The sequence below is a fragment of the Periophthalmus magnuspinnatus genome, chromosome 15 (genome assembly GCF_009829125.3).
Source record: "Periophthalmus magnuspinnatus isolate fPerMag1 chromosome 15, fPerMag1.2.pri, whole genome shotgun sequence".
In the NCBI taxonomy this organism is placed as follows: Eukaryota; Metazoa; Chordata; class Actinopteri; order Gobiiformes; family Gobiidae; genus Periophthalmus; species Periophthalmus magnuspinnatus.
This window is the reverse complement of record NC_047140.1, coordinates 2,411,586-2,427,995: the sequence shown is the minus strand read 5'-3', so window position 1 is coordinate 2,427,995 and position 16,410 is coordinate 2,411,586. Positions and strand designations below refer to the sequence as shown.

The window sequence follows — 16,410 nt, the reverse complement described above, 5'->3', positions numbered from 1 at the left end:
TTGACATGTTCTGTGATTTTACAAAGTTGAAGATATGATTTTTTGTGTTATCCCACCAATCTTATCTGTATCCAAATCCTGCCAACTCTGCATGTCATTTTAAGAGAGTTGCTTAATTAACCATGTCTCTGCTACAGTAATGGCACAACTCCCCAGTCTACTGAACAAAACAGCCATGTCTGCCACAAAGCCTTATTAAGTAGAGAACTGTAATTATCACTTCATCTGTTTGTTTAAAATCTGTTTATTTCAGCTCATCTCACTGGTTTTAGCAGTTACTTTTGCAAAGTCGAGGTTGGCAACAGAGCTTGTATTCAGTCACAGTGCTATGTGACTCTGCCAGGGTAATTATCATAAATATAATCCGTTCTGAAAATACGTAGTTTAGTATTCAGAGCCATAACTTTGTATCAACAAGTGCTTTTAGCTCACAATTAGAACCACAGTTAAAAGAGGTACAATGTGTCCCCAATTAGTGCCTGCCCATAGCAGCCTGCACATACTAATGAAATCTATTTTAAAATTCTATGATAGATTTGTCAAGTTCTGGATTTTGTAATATTTTCTGTATTAATGTGGTTTGGTCACTTGATTTTGTCTTGTTATTGGCACCATTTCAATATTATTGACCAATCAAAAGATTCTGTGCTTTGTTTTGTTATCTAAATCCTTGTTATGGTCCAGACTTAGGCAAAGGATTATTATCCTCACAATGTATGTTTAGCCTTAATATAACAGAAGTCAAATTAACCAGCCATCTAAAATGCAAATATTAAAGAAGAGAGTTAGGGGGAGGAGGGATGGGGAACAGTGGGTCTAACTGATATCCACACTTTAAATCCTGCCACCCTCCAGCCGGGTGGTATACCTGGCAGTGGCCACTGGAGCCAGGGCACACACATTTATATACAGTTTTGTTCAAAGCTGCAAATTTACCTAGTTTGCACTAAAATTGCCTAAAAAGAACAGTAGAACATGCTATTAAAAACCCATATACACAGTTAGTAGCAAGAAAATGGATTTAGTGTTTAGTTCCACACCAAATGAATGATATCTGGCTTGCCCTCGTACTGTTTTAAAGGGGCCCTACAGTTACAACTGAACTGAGCTGCTTCAACCATGTAGATGACACAAACAAGCTTTTCCTCATCCTCACTTTATGGACAGGCCTCAGACCTCCACAATTCACTCTCTGAGCTGCAGAGGCTGCACTAGCACTGAGTCATGATTGGCTGGTGTTGGGGTTCAGTGATTATTCAGATCAGATAGAGTACTTTTAGGCTTAACAATCTGGATTTCATCATTGAAACAGGCAACCCAAATGAGAGAAATTTAAAATGAAAATCATACATACAGTTCCTTTAAAACATTGAGGAGTTGTAGTTAAGGATATAATCTGTGTACTTAAACTATAAAATCTGACCCTGTCACACCACAGCTACTAACTGCACAGCTGCTACTGCCCCAAGGTTGTGGATTAAGATGCGCACATCAAATTCTTCCTCTTAATCGCCCTCACTCACATCTGCTTATGTGCATTTGGAAAAGAAAAGTCCTGCTTCGGTACACTTGACCTACATTTGACCCATTCCTCGATGTCTCTGGGGTTTAACTTGTCACAAACAAGTTTCATTGTTGTTATATTTACAAGAATTGGGCCTCTTTGTCATCAAAATGTTCTTGTAAAACTTTGAGATGACTGGGCTTATCCACGTATTTGCTTTTCTTCTCTGTTAATTGGCCCGATAAACCCAAGACAAAACACAAAACACTATTACAGTGCTATGAAACGCGACCAGTGTTGTGCTCAAAGGAGTGTGAGTAAATTGCTCATTTGCCGACCAAATCCCTGGTTAGGACTACAGCTAACAGCACTGTGTTTGAAACAATTGAGAAGCCCCACTGTAGCATGATAAAAGACTTACTGGCTCATTTTGTCCATGCTGCAGTAATGACCTTGCAGGACAGACTTTGGCGATTCATGCATGTTTAATGATATGAGGAGGGCAGACGCTGTTCATTCACATTGTGCAACACTGGTGTGAAGATAATTATTGAGTATCACAATATATATATTAGGTTAAGTAACAAAGCTTTAAAAAATGTGGGACAAATACTGTTTTTATGTAAATACTAACCAAAATACTCAAGAATAAATAAATAAGAAATCAAATGCATTACGTTGTTTTTTATTAAAGGTGCGTTATGTAACTTTTCTGGTGGGGTCCGCAATCTGCTCGTCTCCATGGAGATGCTTTGCTTTAGAAATGTTCCACAGTATGGCATGTATCTATGACAACTATCTCCATTGAGACATTAACACTGAAGCCACAGGGCCAAGATCGACAAGAATAGATAGAGAAAGATAGAGAAGTATAATGCCATACAGTGGAACATTCTGGGAAAATCTGTCTTCCTAGAGATAAGCAGACCCTCCACCAGAAAAGTTACACACTACACCTTTAACACATTGTTCCACTGAGAATATTGTTGGTAATCATGATCCGCTTTGGAATGCATGAACCATTTTTGGGGATGTTTTTTAATCCACATTTCCACTGCTTTCCAACCTTTTTTAATCGTATCACATGATGCTATTCGTGCACGATTAGCTCCGAGGCCTGGAGACATGCCCTAATTTTAAGCTACAGCCTGGCAGCCTATACCCTACACCGTATGGTCAATAAATCGTGGACCGGAGCTGCTTCAGACTCCTGGTAGTCAATCTCTGGGTTTAGCCTGGCTCTGTCTCTGCACCACCCACCCTCACTCCCACCCCCTGGTCCACTGCAGCTTTGTACCATACATCACCCCAACAAATAGGGCATACGTACAGCAGGGTATGGGAGACACAACCAGAATGCATGGAAGATTAATCAGAGGGGTAATCCTACAGAACTGTCCTTTATGTAGCCTAAGGAGGTGCGCACAGCCGCTTAGTGAGTGATGCATGAAGGGAACTTAAAGTCATTTGGTTTTGAAGTAGGTCTTATGTGGTAAATTTGGAAGTATTTTCTGACAAACATTGCATTCACATTTTAAACACGTCCAGGAGTATTGACAAAAACACCGAAACAGCAACAAGAATACAAGAATCACATTTCATTATAATCACTTTGTTTGGACGGATCCGAACTACAAGGATTTTCAGTTTATGCAAAATAAGACAGGATATTTTGTTTTTGTGGAGGAAATGCTGGTAATTCAAAAATTGCAGCCTATTTGCTTATTGCGTCTATTCAGATTGATTTCGGTGTGTGATTTCAATTAGGTTGCAATTAATCCTACAGCCTTGGTATTGTTACATGCTTGTTAAATGTATCTGGGTGCAGTTGGAAGTTATTAGATAGGAAAAATTACAGGGTGGCACAGCGGTTAGAAGACAGTCTGAGTTCCAGAATGATTGGCCTTTCCGTGTGGAGTTTGCATGTTCTGCTTGTGTCTGGGTAGGGTTCAGTTGTAATGTTTCGACACAGGCATCGATCTTTTGGAGTTGAAGTGATTCATAGCATGTGATCTAATGCGGTTCTTTGAGACCGCCAACAGAAAGTGCTGTTCTCTATTATAGTTAAGTGGTTTGAGCGGTATCGCAGTCCGAGGCAGGTGGCAAGACGTGGTTCATTGCTTCACGAGGTTTTAAACTCCCCATCACTATAGATTTAAGACGACTCCGCATATACACACAACCTCTCATCCATTATGAGGCCCATGTACTGAAGATGCATTTATATACATACATACATACATACATACATACATTTAGAATACTTTTTAAATATAACTTTTTCTAATACCAAAAGAATACATGGCAGTACTCAATTTATCCATGTGCAGTATTTTCTCTTCTCTAATCGGTGATACATAAATGCACAGTAAATGGTGCGACAGACGTACATGAAGTAGTGCCAAAATGAATTAAGTGCCAAAATGCATTTCAAAGGCCCTCACAAAGCTTTCAACAGCCCTGGAGGATTCAAAATATGATCACTTCTGGGACCAGGACTGCCCTGTAAATGAGTTTTTTTGTTAAATCAACATTGAATATAATAAATCAAACAGACAGTTGTATTCAATATGTCGCATTGACCTATCCTTTATATGTTGTTACGGGCAACTTGATAGTGACAGTGGGCAATTGCAGCGCATCACCTGAGAAAAGAGGGACATGGGTGACATTCAAACACACCTTAGCATGAAGGATATATCCCTTTGGTTGGAGAACAGCATGTATTTCTCCATATGACATCAGAATACATTCCAGAGCAAAGTGTACACATAAAAAGGCGTATTTAAAGGGTTGTTACACTGTGTTTCTGTTTGGACTTTAGGCTAAATTTACAAGCACTATCTTGCCAAATTACTACAGGCCTACCACAGAGCATAGCCAGGGAATCTTAGAAAGTTTTTGTCTGCTTGGATCAAAACATTGCCGCCTCTTCTTCTTATCACACTGTGCAGTGTTACAAACCAAATCTCAAGTGCAGTAATCACAATACGTGGACCGGATCCACTTTTGGACTCTAAAAATGACTTTGAAAAACATTTAAGTTCACTGTGATAAGGCGTAATTATCGCGTGTGTCCCATGCTGTGATGCTGTGGTTGTTTTTGGCGTGAGCTTGTCAAGATCGCCTTCTCTGTTTGTCTCACTAATGAGATTGGGGTTATCTGAGCTGCACTTTTGTAGGAAGAAGGAAGTAATAACAAAGCTTAGACAACTTTCCTGTCTAATTCAAATGTCAGAAGATGATTTTGCGCATCTGATTTACATGGGAAACTTTTCAACTGTTACCTGTCAGCGGCGCAGAGTAACTGTCTCTGCGGAGATTTAATCTTCTGCACTCCGATTATGTTACACTATCTTGCACCTGAGCTACTGTTCTTGTCAATTGGAGGTTTACTTTCAACCGGAGAAGACTGTGAATCACAGAAGGAAATTGACAAAGCTAAACCGAAAGCCACTTCTATGGCAATGAATAATTTTGTGCCATGTGTGGCAATTTTTCACATTGTTTTTGTTTATTCATGGGTTTCGACTTCCTGTTATATGCAACATTTTGTAAACTTTTTCCTTTTCAAAAGATATAATAATTTGTTTTAAATTGGTGATCACTATGGCAACAGCCCTAATTGCTCATCATTCTGAAACCCATGGATAGAGACCTATGCACCATTTGTATTGTTAGTTCTGCTTTTCCTTGTGTTGAAAAATGGCTGCACCAGTCAGAAAAAGAATTAAAACCTAGTTATCATTCTTACTTGACTAAAGTGAATTCACTAGCAGCAAAATAGTCAACAAAACTAATTTGCCTAAAATTAGTTTACCAGACAAGATGCAGAGAGTCTGTGGATTGGCCTGTAATTTCTTGAGTAAAAGTGATTGTGGAGGGAGTGTGGTGCTGTTAATATGCAAGAATAAGCCATTTTCAGTTGATAGATTGTGCCAGAGAATACAAGAACAGACTTATAAACGTGCTACCTGAATTTAACTTTTTTTAAAAACGTGAATAACATAACTCGTTCATTTTAACGGTTTGCAGCGGTACAAAGCTTTTCTTCATTTAACTTATGCATTCCAAACATCCTAATTAGTCAGAGTGATGAGTTTTTAAGTGCGGATGGCTAACGAAATCCACTTTCATAGCAGCACTGGTGCCAAGTTTTAACGGTGCAGTGGATCAATAAACTCCAGCACTATTGGTGCGACTAACGGTGCTGCAGAGTCACAGGGTCAAATATGGGAACAAAACCTTTCTCATCCTGTAAGATATGTATTGTATCAGATCATTTCTGTGTATGCACCTCTCCCTATGTGTGTGTGAGCGCTGTCTTTGCTCTGAGCAGCACACACAGACGCAGACAGAGAGGCTCATACGCAGAAATGCTCCGACACTGCGCTCCGGGTAATCAGTGCAGAGCCGACAGGCCATTTATCTAGAATAAAGCTGATTAAATTGTAACCTATATTAAATCTTGTAAAAATACAGTTCCTTGATAAAGGAAACAATGGTGAAAAAGTTGAAAAATGTGATCTTTGCATTTATAATACAGATCAAGGCATACAGTGTTTACATGAACACCGTTATACACTATTTCTAATGCCATATACTGCATCTAATGCTATGTCCATTTGTGCATTTAAATCATACCATATGGGGCAAATCTCTAGGGAATAAAGTGTTTTACTCTGAAATATGGCTGTTAGAAGACAGGTATTCACAATCAAATGGAGGTAGAGTGTCAGCACAGCAGACAGCGGTAACTGCAGCCCTCCTAGGAGCAGAAATCAACTCCCCATGACCGCAGCAGACACCAAAGGCCAGACCACCGATCTCTAAGCAACAGCTCCTTACCCTGCATAACTAAACACATGATTAATCTGCCATTCAGCCTTCCATCTCCAGGCGCTTCCCTCTGCTTGTGTGCACAGATGATCTTAGATATATAGGGCTGTTGTTTACTCAGGCACCTGCTCCCCAGAGTCACCGTATCCTATATACTGCTGCTGGCTCCCACTCCCAGTAGGTCCATGCCATGTGGTAATTGAGCTGATTAGCCAATTGATTCATTGCGTAATAATTGCAGTAGTGCGTGGCACTGCATTGATATAGTCCACAACTTTGTCTTGTGGCATTACCTACTTGTCTCCATGGACCTTTTAACACCATACTGTAGAATATTCTAGGCAAGAAAGAAATATACAAGCAGGAAGTGTACCCTCCACCAGAAAAGCTACATAGGGCATCTTTAATCCAACTTCATTAAGTTTACCACCAATGACTAGTTTTTATATGTCTATATATGTTTGTTAAAAAGACGCCAATAGTACACATAGAAAAACAACAAAACCATCACTAGAATGAAAAATGAAGCTCGGGTATGGAAGTAATACAAGGAGAAGTGGAAAATCCGCAACTAATGCTTGGTCACATGTGTTGCTATTGCTATAGTGCTAAGCAAATATGATGAATTATTTTATTTTATGCAGCAAAAACAGCATCTTTTCCTTTTGGCACAGTTAGGAGTGGTATATATGAAATATAAGTAGTCTTAACAAAACTGCTAAGTCATGGTGAAATGCATACTTTTAGAGAGAACACTTCTTTATAGACTCGAGTTCAGCTGAGACTATTTTTAAAACCTGATCTGTCAAAAATTTAGAAACCACAAGAGCCTTTTCTACCTAAAATATGACATCTATATTTCCCCATATCCACGCATCTTTTTTACACTATCTCTAATGATTCATTGGAAGTCCGCAGTCCTTCCTCCCCAGGGCTTTCAACAGCACAGACACTTATCTTGAGGCTGAGGACAGTTCCCTAGATTCATTATGTCACTTTGAGTATTGCATATCCCTCAGCCCACTAATTACACTGGCCGTCGCTGCTGTTAGCCTATCAGCCTGCCTTTGTACCTGAATGCCTCCCTGTCTGGTGCGGACAAGAAACTAACCGAACCGTTTGACCTTCGTGTGTCAGATGTCAGCTTCTTTGGCCGTGTCCTGACTCTCGAATAGTTAGTTCATCCTTAAGACACGATTTCTCAAAATGAACCGTGAACTAGCCTTTTCATTAATAGACTTTCAAAGCAATTAGGGCTCTCTAAATGATCGAAACTGAAAGCTAGAGTTGACGGCAAAGTCTTCTCAAAAACAATGAGATACTAAAGATAGGGGGAGAGGTAGGAAGATAAAACAAAGTGTCCTTAAATTGGATCAAGGGCAGCCTGGAGGCACAGGAGAGATGATGACCCCCTTAATTTTCCTGGAATTGGCAACAGCTACTTCTAAGTATTCACTGGATGATTCATACAGTTTGGTGCCAGTTTGATAACTTGATGACACTAATATTTGGCATGGAAAGGTACTGTGCTTACATTTAAATTAGAAGAGTTTTCTGTTAACTCAACTCCATCCATCCATCTTGCTTCAAATTGTCTATGTTCAGTAGAGTCTGTTTTGTGACACAGAATTATATTGGTACTAAAGTAGACCCCTGGGGAACCCCACTGTTTTAACGTAGTGAAACCTTATAGTAAAAAATGTTTTCGGCCTATGCTTTCCTGACTGGCTACATTCACAAAAATTATCAGATAGGTAGATTATTATTGGCATATTTATTTTGGCAATGTTTAAAGTGGGACTAAACACCTAAACTCTGGCCTAAAGAAAACAATGACCGAGAAGGAGGGGCGGGGTTTGGGGGTATGAGGGACAGTGTGATGTGACTGGTCATCATCAACAGGTATCCACACTTCAAACTCCGCCCCTACAACCAGGTATTTGTAATCAGAAACACCTGACTTTAATCAGCGCAGTGTCACCAACTACTGGAAACTGCAGAGGCCACTGAAGGCAATGCACATGTGAAATTGCACAACAAAAAAAAATACTAGGAACAGTAAATAATGTTATTAAAACACCACAGACACAGTTTAGCAATGAAAAAAGTGGATTTAGTTTTTAGTTCCACTTTAATAGCTTGCTTTATTTTGTTGTTTAATATATTATGCCTTGATAGAAAATAAATTCTTGGTTCGTTTTATGGCATGCTGTCAATTACGAGTCTGTGGAGGAGGTTCCAAACTAATTAGACACACGGCTAATGTTGTGACAGTGTAAAGGAGTAAAAGATTTGTTTAATATGCTTGCTATTCCCAAAAAAATAATGAATGCATCATGCTGGGAATGTTTTCATACAGATTGCCTGAACCATTATCAGAAAACCATTTGTCATCATTACCTGAAAGACAGATTACCATTTTTGCCATAACAAATGAAGGTTTGTTCCAATAAGGAGTTCAGCAGGTTAATAATTTGTCCTCAGTGTTCACTTTTTAGAAAATAAGCAAGCAAGTTTATCTTAACTAAACTAACTGGGTAATGATAACTTCAAAACTGCAGTTCTTTTTGGGGTGTTCTGCAAAGGTCAGTATATTTATAAAAGATACGAGGAAGAAACACAGGTGAATGGTTTCTGTTGATGTACATAGAACACAGGGTTGCCAAAAGTATTAAAAATGAGATACTTATTGACACTAAAACTAGTATCAGAACTAGATATTAATTTGAGCAGGTATTGAAACAAAAAATTCACATTCACAGCACAGAAGTTAGTCTTTCCTGAATAGCTTTAGAATGATGTTGAGCTGTATCAGAACAAGTATAAAATCAGATTGATTAGTCCAAGGACCACTATGGAAAGGATTACAGATACAGTGGTCAGCTTTATTGTTTACAATTATTATATATGTTTTAAGGCTGTAAAACCCCTCACCACACATTTTTCTCAGGCATTTTCTCTCTTGTTTAAACACTCTCACAGTTCAAACCTTCGTAGGTGCCTCTGTCGGTGCAGAACGTTTCATCGACATTGTGGGTTTTGTCGGGGAGAAAACTTGCAAACATACAGCACTTCAGAGTCACACTGTGATCCAACATTTATGTAAATTTGTCTGAACACATTCTGTACTGTACAGGAGACACGGCACAGAGGAGACCATTGTCTAAATAAACTGTGTTTTTAATTATCATTATGGTCTATATGAGTGAGTATAGTCCGTAATATCAAAATTGTGTTTCACATTTTAATACTGCGATCTCACTTACAGAAAGTATTGCAGCGCACCATACAAAACTAGTCAGAGTCACTATAGTGTAGCTTTGAGTCTATTTTTCCTTGTATCATTGGCACCGAAATCGAGATTTCAAACACACTCTATAGCACTATTATAATGTTGTCCCTGGCTGTGTTTAAGCAGATGTCATTCAATGCAATAGTTGTTGAAAAACCTGAAAATATCTTTAGTCACAGGCATCATTTTGGCAGATGAAAAGCCGATGATTTATGCTCCCTCTTTCCACTCTGCGGCATTGAAAGTGAATCGCACACTCTAGGAACAAATACATTAGCAGCGTACTACAAATCAATACCAATGAAGTGAAAAAAGATGATGTATAATATTGCATTTATGCTTGTGCTGTTTATCTGGTTGTGCTTTGCTTTGTTGTTGTATTTTGATGGGATTGAGATGGATTTCACTCAACCCTGTCCAACTAAACAAATGGTCAAAAGAGTTCAACTATGTTCAAAATGTAGCTACGCTGGCCTGTGGTTGTCGGGAATAACTAGATTCTGGCTCTTTTAATATAAATATAATCTATGGTGGGAAAAGCCCTTTGACTGCATGCATAAGGGATACGGAGGTGATGCAAAGGGATTCTATTACCATGAGGGAGTCTGTGAAAAGTGTATGTGCAGGGAGTGATAAGTGCTGCTGTTGCTGGGCGTCTGCAGTCTGGGGGTTTGTGCTACCTGTCTCCTGGTCCTATCAGGGCTGCAGTGGATGACACATAGGAGCGAGTAAGGCAGAAATCACTTATAACTGACTGAAGGGATCAGCTTTTGAGACTAATATTTAAACTCACAGAATCTACCATAAAAGTTGAATATCTACCATACTTAAATGTGAATCTAGCAGTGATCACAATTACACTGTTACATTGTTATTTGTTGTTTGTTGTTCTTACATCTCTGATATGTTAGTGCCATATGAACCATCTCGCACTCTGAGGACTTCAGGGACCGGCCTCCTGCTGTTGCCCAGAGTCAGGACTAAACATGGGGAATCAGTGTTTCAGTTTTGTGCAGCTAAAACCAGGAACAATTTTCCGGAAGATGTGAGACAGGCCTCTACTTTGACAATGTTTAAATCCAGGCTCAATCAGTTCTGTTTACCTGTGCATATGACTGAAAGGTTTTTACTTTCTCCAGTTTTCTCCTTTAATGTTAATTGTATGATGATTATTTGGGATTATTTATGTTTTGATTTGTTGTACTGTATTGTGGTTTTAATTGGGGGACATTGTTCTTGCTGGGGTTCTTCTTATTATTATTTTCCGCCCAACGATTGCATCCCCCCATGCACAAAAAGTCCCACATATAGGTATAGGATCGACCGACTCGGCAAAAAATTTCATAAAATTGGCATCGCGACAATATCCCACGGCCACTGGCTCGACAGCGCCACCTAGAAAATTCAAAATTTTCAAATAAATTGGGAGCCGACACGCATTTTTCGCCCTAGCTCGACGAAATTCACACCAGTGATAGAGCTCATGGAGACAAGTAGAAAAGCCAAACATAGTGCTGCCCTAGGGCGGACAGGAAGTCGGCCATATTGAATCGAAAATTCGCTAATTTTTTCGCTGCATGTTTTCAAAACCTATCTAGTCCCAGGTTTTTGGTCCAAATGAGCTCAGATTTCACATGCCATATCTAGACACTAGGGGTTGCGCGGTGGGTGAGGGCCATCATCGCCGTTTGCGGCTTTAATTTCTGTTTTTATTCTGTAAAGCACTTTGAATTGCCTTGTGTACGAAATGTGCCACAAATAAACTTACCTTGCCTTGCATTCTAGCAGTTCAAGCAGTGTACCAAAAGTTAATGTGTGTATATATATATATATATATATATATATATATATATATATATATATATATATATATATATATATATATATATATATATATATATATATATATATATATATATATACACACTAGCCGCTGTGTTCCAAGTAGGCAGTGAACCTGCGTGCGATTCAGCTCTATTGACTCTGGCTCCAGTACACTTTCTATTGAAAAACTGGCATCTCTGTCTTTGTAACTGCTACCATCAGGCTCCACATCAGGTTCTTGAGTGGCTATGGTATAATAATAATTGCTAGCCCCAATTGTGATTCTTGGATGATAAAATGCTTTATAATTAAATGCAGAAAACACACATGTAAAACATTGGGCACAGTCACAGTCTTCAGGGGTAGTGTCTCTCAAAGGTTGAACTTCAGTACTTCAGTTGTGGTGTCACTGGGCAAGACACTTACCTTGCCGACAGTGTCAGAATACAATGTATAATTGTGTGAGAAAATGGTTCCTTGTTGTAAAGTACAGACATACGTACAAAAAACACTTATTTTATAATTTTCAGCAAAGAATTGCAGAATTTCAAGTGTCAGTTTGCCTGCTATGGGATGTGGGCTGATAAAGTGGAGACCTGCTGCGTCAGTGGGTGTCACGTAAGGTCCAAGGTTTGCCAAGACATTTCTTTGTGCAGTTTACACATTTTAAACAATGTTTTCTCTGGGTGCTCCACTTTCACCTGTTGACCTCACACAAGGCTCCAAGGGGAATGCTCAGATCCTCAAACACAACCCAACACTTTGTATGGATGAAGCGCAGAGAATGTGTTTCAAGGACAATGCAGTTGTAACATAAAACTGCTGCATTCTTTGCAATGAAATTAGAGAAAACAGCCCTTTTAATGGCATGTTCCACTTTGTTCAGTGTTTGTTTAGTGTAACTGTTTGTCCCAATTCAGTGGTCCATTTGGGCCTTTGTCCTCCCTGTGGATATGCAAAATAAAAAAAACTAAAAAAAAACAGTGTCCTAATTTAGAATGATAAACTAGTACATTTAGTCAGTGGGTATCAACTGCAATTCTTTAAAATCTGTGGTCTTGGCTCAAAAACATATTTGACACGTTCACACATTAATGTAAATGATGCCAAAATGGCATAGATAATGGATTTCCTGAAACATTGGTCATGAAATAGTTTTGTAAAATATAAACGTAAACTTGTGTCAAAAGCCAATCTGTGATACAATAATGGTGATACATTTCATTTATTTATTTAACAGCACAATGTACAGTTACAAAATGCCAAGGGCAAAGATGCTTGTACCAGATTCCAGCTTCTAATTTCTATCTACTTCAAATGTGAATGCGATTTGGATTTTTTTTTTTTTTTTTTTTGTCCTTTTTTATCAAACATAATAAAAAACACACAAAAAATACTGCTCCAAAGTCCAAGACTGACTGTTGACTCTTTCAGTAAAAATCCCATTGCATATCACTGACAGTTTGAGGATCTCGATTGGATTAAAATTCTGTTATTTGCACAGCCCTCTTGTCTAATGTCTAATTCCTGTTGTATATGCTTGTTGCAGTGTTGAGCTGGACTTCAAGCTGCAGGAGGACAAGCTGCAGCCGCTGATGAAGAGACTGTGCCCCATGGACACTCAGCAGTGTCCCGCTCTGCCTTACCCCAACGAAGTCTTCACCTCCACCCCAAAGAGGAAGTCCAAGTCTGAGTCCAAGAAGCACGCTCGTTGGAAACTCTGGTTCCTTTGAGGACTCTAAAGTTGTGGAAACTCCATTTTACTGCGCACATAGTCGTTGTTGTTCTTACGATGAACGAAAAGATGGGGATTAAAACCCACAAGAAGGAATGACACTGCAGAGGAGTTCATTTGAGATTCTGGAGACTAAAGGAATATGTTATCTTTTTGGGGCTGGAGAGGATGACCATACGACTATTCATCTGGTGAGCTTTTGAATAAATATAGAGCCCCTGCACCCATGTGACTAAATCTGACGGGGATGCCATATTGGCAGTGGTGAATGATTGATCATAAAACCAATCAGATTAAACATTAGTGACCCTTACCTAGATCACATACATTTTGCCTTAACTCTGTAATATCTGGACATCTGGTTTACTTTTCACCTTCTTATATCATCAAAAAGAGTTCTTGGAGAAGTTTGTGAAAAACTGATTTTATTATAAAGTCCTGTACCTATAATGTTTACTGATATTGACAGTTTAAATAATATGAAGTTGATAAAGAGTGAAAACACAATGTGCCCGAACTACTGTGTAGATGATGTAGCCTATTATCGGCTAAATCACTCCTGTCAATGTAATAGACGCACAGAAACTTGAGTTTGTAATTTTATTTTCTATAATCGACATTTCTAAGCAGTCAATTAACGTTACGCAAATTAATAGTGTTTAGCAAAAAAGCATTTGGGATTGTTTCTTTTTAAATTACTCTCTCTCTACCTAATTAATAGACTAAAATGTTAATGGAAATGCACAAACGCACAGTTTTTAAACTGTAATAAGGCTATGGTTGAATCATTCAAATAAAACCAAAGGAAAAAAACAATAGCGATGTAAAAAATACTTGCCCATTTAGCTGTAGCAGTTCATTTCTACCATCAATCTGGAGCTTTGTAAATCTGATAAAAGGCTCAGGCTTTCTTCCACAATAATACAATAATACAAAATTGATGAAAGTCCGATAGGCCTAAAGTTTGTTAATTATGGCCAACGTGATTGGTTTCTATGGGAATTCTCAGCCATGGCCACTGCCAGTATGGGGTTTGGAGGTACATGCTGGGATGACAACTGCAGGAGCTCTATAGATCAATCATTACAAACCAATCAAATCTGAGAAAGTCTTGGTACTAATTAGTCCATTGGAGTTGCTGTATTTTGAGTTTTTGCACTGTAGGAACCTTTTGCACTTCCAGAGACTTTTTTTTTTTCTGTAGGATCTAGAGTGACCGGCTCAAATTGCTGTAAAAGTGGTATTGTGTTTTGTGGTGGGAAATGGTGGGACAGACTTAAAAAATATAAACTTATAAGATCATCATGATTTTCAGTTTTATCTCCTAAAATAGAGTGAAGTGATTGGAATAGTGATAGGCCACACCATAAAATTACTCAACGACTAGATTGATTGGTATTGTAGGTCCATCTGCATTCCCAGTTACAATTTTGATTATTTAGCACATATTTAAGCTTTTTTAGCCTTCCCAAATTTACTTATTTTCTAAAGACAAAAAGTAGATGTTCCATGTTTCGGCTGCGAGCCATTTTCATTTTCATCACTTGTCTGTGTTCTACTTATTGTCTAAATTTGTGAATGTAAGAAGAAGACAAAGTGAACGTTTTGGGATTATTATTTTTTTAATCCTGTTTTAGCACCGCTTTACTTCAAAACAAGGCATAAAGTTGATGGGTTTAGTCCTGGTTTAATGACCCAGCTCAATTGGTCAGTTGGAATCTAGAGGGATCACAAAAAGAAAATAATGTGAGCATTTGTCCCCACCCAATATACAAGCTATAATGTAAAATGCATTGTGTTATTACATTCCTTCTGTGCACCACACCTTATGTTTACATTGCCTTCATCCTTTCCAGTACAATACACATACTTATGATCTTCTTTCCCCTTTAGACCATATTGCTTGGCAACAAGAGGAGGCACCATGCGGCGGTCCCCTTTTATGAGCTAAAATCTTTGAATGGACATCAGCCCTGACTCCGGCAAAGCACAAACAATTTGAAGACTGAAAGAAACAGGCATAAAAGACTCGGAGTACATGCCACCTCCCTCCTCTCCCTCCTCCCTATCCACTCCTATCATCTTGTCTCTCTAACTCACTGCGGCTTGCGTTAACACACCTTTCTGTCTGCTTTTTAAGATTCTTGTTTTAAGCTAGTCGTGCCAACAGCCAGCAAAGTTTTCCTGAGTCATCCTCTCACAAAAAAAGCAGATATTTTTGAAATGCTTTGTGACTTTAAGTACTCAACAGAAGTCTATAAAAACACAAGGGTTTATGGTAAGTGAATTTTTAATCCCTGGAAAAATATGTACTGTTTTTGAACAAAGAGTATTTTCTACAATGACTTCAGAGCTGTTGTTCTCCGTCAAAATGCAAAGATGAAAAAAAGGCTATTTTGACATTTCTATGATATTATACCTTGCCTGTCATATAGCAAAACCTTCTATATTTTTTAAACAAGTATCCTTCATGTAGCTGCGGAATCACTTGCAAGAAAGTCGATTTATATTACAAATTTCTGTCAGAATGCCATCTTGTAAAGTATATTGTTGTTTATTTATTTAGTTTAATGGATGCACTGACCCTATGAGTGCAGAAGGGCTATCCACAGTGCAAATGGGACTTACAGTGTATGGTTTTACAACAGCAGACACCAGCTACGGGCGAAGTTCAACATGTAGCAAAGACACTGGACTTGTTACAAAGCAGAGGCATACACTGTGTAGATCATCATTATAGTTATCGATTAGAAGATCCTTTTTTTTCAACCAGTACTAAAAGAAGCGTGATGGACATTTCCCATGCAAAGATATGTACTACGAAAAGTGCAATTTAGTTACGACGATGTGCAATATTATGCATTTTTCTACTGTTTATACATCATTAAATATTAAAAACATTTTCAACTAAAAAAACATCCTGTGTGTTCTGTGAATTTCTTCATAACTAATTGTAGAATAAACTGAAGTAGTCCAATAGTTGTAAGAAAAGATGTGAGACTGGAGTTGTAGGGAGTATTATACCTCTGATAATGTGGCAGTGTCTTTAGCTAATTTCTCTATCAGTAATGTCAAATGTTATGAGTTAATTTGAGTCTTGGGTGTTCCTACATTATTCAAAGTCCAGATTCCACACAATAACGTGTAGACTTGAGGGATATTTCCAATGAATTATAAAAGACATTTTTGAAAGAATGTGTGAATAAATAAATAAAT

General features: G+C 38.4%; 1 protein-coding gene across 1 annotated transcript in view; it reads left to right on the top strand.

Annotated features, from left to right (window-relative positions):
• Positions 1 to 16,103, top strand: part of LOC117382581 (inhibitory synaptic factor 2A) — a 42,949-nt gene extending 26,846 nt beyond the window's left edge. The window contains exons 4-5 of the mRNA XM_033979791.2: positions 13,009 to 13,385; positions 15,088 to 16,103. Coding sequence (XP_033835682.1) covers positions 13,009 to 13,192 — 184 coding nt within the window. The 3' untranslated portion in view covers positions 13,193 to 13,385; positions 15,088 to 16,103. The remainder of the gene's footprint in view (positions 1 to 13,008; positions 13,386 to 15,087) is intronic.
• Positions 16,104 to 16,410: the final 307 nt, after the last annotated feature.